Consider the following 1,107-nt stretch of genomic DNA (forward strand, 5'->3'; position numbering starts at 1 on the left):
TCTGTATATGCAGCCCACACCAGCAGACAGCTGAGAACACCCCCTACAGAGGCTGACTCACACTCACTGTATACAGGCATATCAGCAGATATCCAGTGACTGTGCAATTGTATGATATGTTGCCCTTCAATATATGTAGCCTATATCACCAGAAAGCCAGGTACAGTGTACTCCCCTGCTGTCCTAATCAGCATATGCAGTTTAGACCATTAGACATCCAGAAACAGTACATATAGCTTGGACAATCTGTCCCTCTAAGTATATGCATTCTTCATCAGCAGACAGGCAGGGACAGTGCACACCCCCTGCACATGCTGTCACTCGTAATATATGCAGCATATACCACCAAACATCCAGTGACTGTGCACACCCCCCCTGCTCAGGCTGCCCCTCACCGTATATATGCAGGCTTTACCACAAGACAGCAAGGGACTGTGCACACCCCCTGCACAGACTGCCCTGCCCTCAGTGTATGCAGCCTATACCAGCAGACAGCTAGGGAGGGAGGGGAGAATTTATTATCCCACAGCATCTCAAACCACACATGTTAATTGAATTGCACATTCCCTCCCTCTCTCCCAGGCTGTATCGATCTGCATGTGACGTCACTATTGATAAGTTTTGCGGAAAAAAAAAATCAAGTTCTTGCAAATCAGTCCCGGGGTGACCCGGAGACTTGAGGAAAAGGCTGCTGCACTTTGGGGATTACAAACAATGCACTCTTCTGACTGGGTGGCTTTGAATCAGCGAAACTGGATTAAGTGAAGAGGGGGAGAGAGGAGAGACTGGTCCAGCCCGGAGATTGAGACCAGCCTGTGTGAGGCAGGAAAGGAAAAAAAAATCCCAACACAGACGATATCGCTTCAATATCCCCCAAGATGGCTACTAATGTGGGATCAATGTTCCAATATTGGAAGAGGTTTGATCTGCGGCGGCTGCAGGTGGGTGCAAGGGGTGCTGCCTTTGGGGTTGTGGGGTACAGAGAGCGGGGGCCCAGGTTGCAGGGGCGGTGGTGGAGTGGGAGGAGGGAGGCTGGTGGATTGATAACGTATTAGGAATTGATCCTCACTCTGCCTTTGTTCAGTTCAGTCATTGATTCAGCACAAG

At 49.8% G+C, this 1,107-nt stretch overlaps 1 protein-coding gene across 3 annotated transcripts in view; it reads left to right on the forward strand.

Moving 5' to 3' along the window:
• Positions 1–468: 468 nt before the first annotated feature.
• Positions 469–1,107, forward strand: part of CUX2 (cut like homeobox 2) — a 755,888-nt gene continuing 755,249 nt past the window's right edge. Inside the window, exon 1 of one of the 3 annotated variants that reach the window (XM_073626099.1) lies at positions 469–941. In XM_073626099.1, coding sequence (XP_073482200.1) covers positions 879–941 — 63 coding nt within the window. In that variant the 5' untranslated portion in view covers positions 469–878. The remainder of the gene's footprint in view (positions 942–1,107) is intronic. The other 2 variants (XM_073626084.1, XM_073626092.1) reach the window with 2 other exon arrangements.

The sequence above is a fragment of the Aquarana catesbeiana genome, linkage group LG01 (genome assembly GCF_042186555.1).
Source record: "Aquarana catesbeiana isolate 2022-GZ linkage group LG01, ASM4218655v1, whole genome shotgun sequence".
Classification (NCBI taxonomy): domain Eukaryota; kingdom Metazoa; phylum Chordata; class Amphibia; order Anura; family Ranidae; genus Aquarana; species Aquarana catesbeiana.